The following is a 1468-nucleotide window of genomic DNA, read 5'->3' as shown; positions in this document are numbered from 1 at the left end:
GGTGTACGTGGCTGGCGCCTTAGCCACTTGAGCCACAGGCGCCGAGCCCTCAGGCTAGTCTTAAACTCCCAGCCTCAAGAGACCCTCCTCCCTCAGCCTCCCCAAGAGTTGGGGTTATAGGTGTAAACCACTGTGCCAGCTCTAAGATTTGCTTTTTAAACAAATTCGTCCCTGGCTTTATCTATTGAGCCCTGTTTGTGGCAATACTCTGACCTGAACTTGCATCAGCAGGGGATGTGCAGCCAGGTCCAGGGCTTCCTACTCACATGCCCCTGTCTGCCCTCCAAAGCCAGAGTTATATCCTTGAGGCATGTCCCGGACCACCTTTTCATTCCTACCTTCTTCATGCCACAGTTGACAAAGGAGCCATGGCCCGGCCGGGTGGGTCTGTCCACCACGATGCCCTCCCGGAACTCAGACTCCTCATCTTGACGCATGTGGTGAGGGCTGTCGAGGGGGTTCAAGAGCCCTGTGGGAGGGAGGGCTGGAAAGAGTCTGGAAAGTGTTAAAAGCACATGGGGTACAGTGGGGATCATGGTTCAGGGTCTGCCACAAAACTGCTGCTTGACATGAGCTACAGGCTGTGGCCTCCTGGGTCTGCTTCCTCAGCAGGACAGTAGCTGGTAAGACAGGATGATCTCAGTGTCTGAGGGGTGATCCATGGGAAACAGGGTTGGCCCACTCAGCCTTACCTGCAAACTGTAGATCCTGGTGCTTGGGGAAGAATGCCTTTCTCAGGTACCTAGCAAGAAACACAGACCTCAGGAAGTACCCAGGCAAGGGGAGGTCACCTGCTTCCTGACCTCCACTTTGACACACTCCTCCCTCATGCCCAGGGGTTCACCCCCTTACTGTGGACACTCCAGGTACTGCAGGATCCGGGCCAGCTGTACACATGCCTGGCCCTTCTTGCCAACTCCCGTGAATTCCCCCTCCACAGTCCTGGAGAGAGATAGGGCTCATGATCCAACTACGGCCCCTTCAAGAACTCCTCCCAATCTTCCCTCTGTAGTTACTACCCCTGCCTGGCAGCTCTACCCACCAAGGATTATAGTGGGGGCATTTCAGGCAGGGCACTCAGAAAGAACTGGCAGGCAGACAGGGGGCAGGGTAAAGCCATGCCCAATCCTGGTAGCTCCTCCCTTCTCCCTAAGCCCCAGCACCCTATGGGATGGCCCCTCACTTGGCATCCTGGCCCTCTTCATCAAATACCACAATCTCATCCACACAGAAGATGGCACAGGCTCTGGCAATCTGGCCAGCCAGGTAGGTGCGAAGCTCAGGCGATTGGGCATTATCCAGGATGGAGCCCGGCAGGGCCACACTCAGGGTGTAAGGCCGCCCTAGGCAGGGAAGGAGTGTTCCTGGTCAGCCTGATAGGGCAGATGCCTCCCCTCCCCTCCCTTCCTCAGTCCCCAGGTCCCAAGATAAGAGACTATTCCAACTGGCAAGAATTTTTTTTTTTTTT

At 55.8% G+C, this 1468-nt stretch overlaps 1 protein-coding gene across 1 annotated transcript in view; it reads right to left on the bottom strand.

Annotated features, from left to right (window-relative positions):
• The window catches only part of SPOUT1 (SPOUT domain containing methyltransferase 1), a 10005-nt gene that overhangs the window by 4868 nt on the left and 3669 nt on the right, over positions 1 to 1468 (bottom strand). Inside the window, exons 4-7 of the mRNA XM_003794918.3 lie at positions 1184 to 1343; positions 853 to 942; positions 693 to 742; positions 339 to 469 (exon numbers count right to left, since the gene is read on the bottom strand). Coding sequence (XP_003794966.1) covers positions 339 to 469; positions 693 to 742; positions 853 to 942; positions 1184 to 1343 — 431 coding nt within the window. The remainder of the gene's footprint in view (positions 1 to 338; positions 470 to 692; positions 743 to 852; positions 943 to 1183; positions 1344 to 1468) is intronic.

Source organism: Otolemur garnettii, unplaced genomic scaffold, assembly GCF_000181295.1.
Source record: "Otolemur garnettii isolate 467f Iridium unplaced genomic scaffold, OtoGar3 scaffold00087, whole genome shotgun sequence".
NCBI classification, from domain to species: Eukaryota; Metazoa; Chordata; class Mammalia; order Primates; family Galagidae; genus Otolemur; species Otolemur garnettii.
Note: the sequence above shows the minus strand (reverse complement) of the source record. Positions and strands in the feature narration are given on the sequence as shown.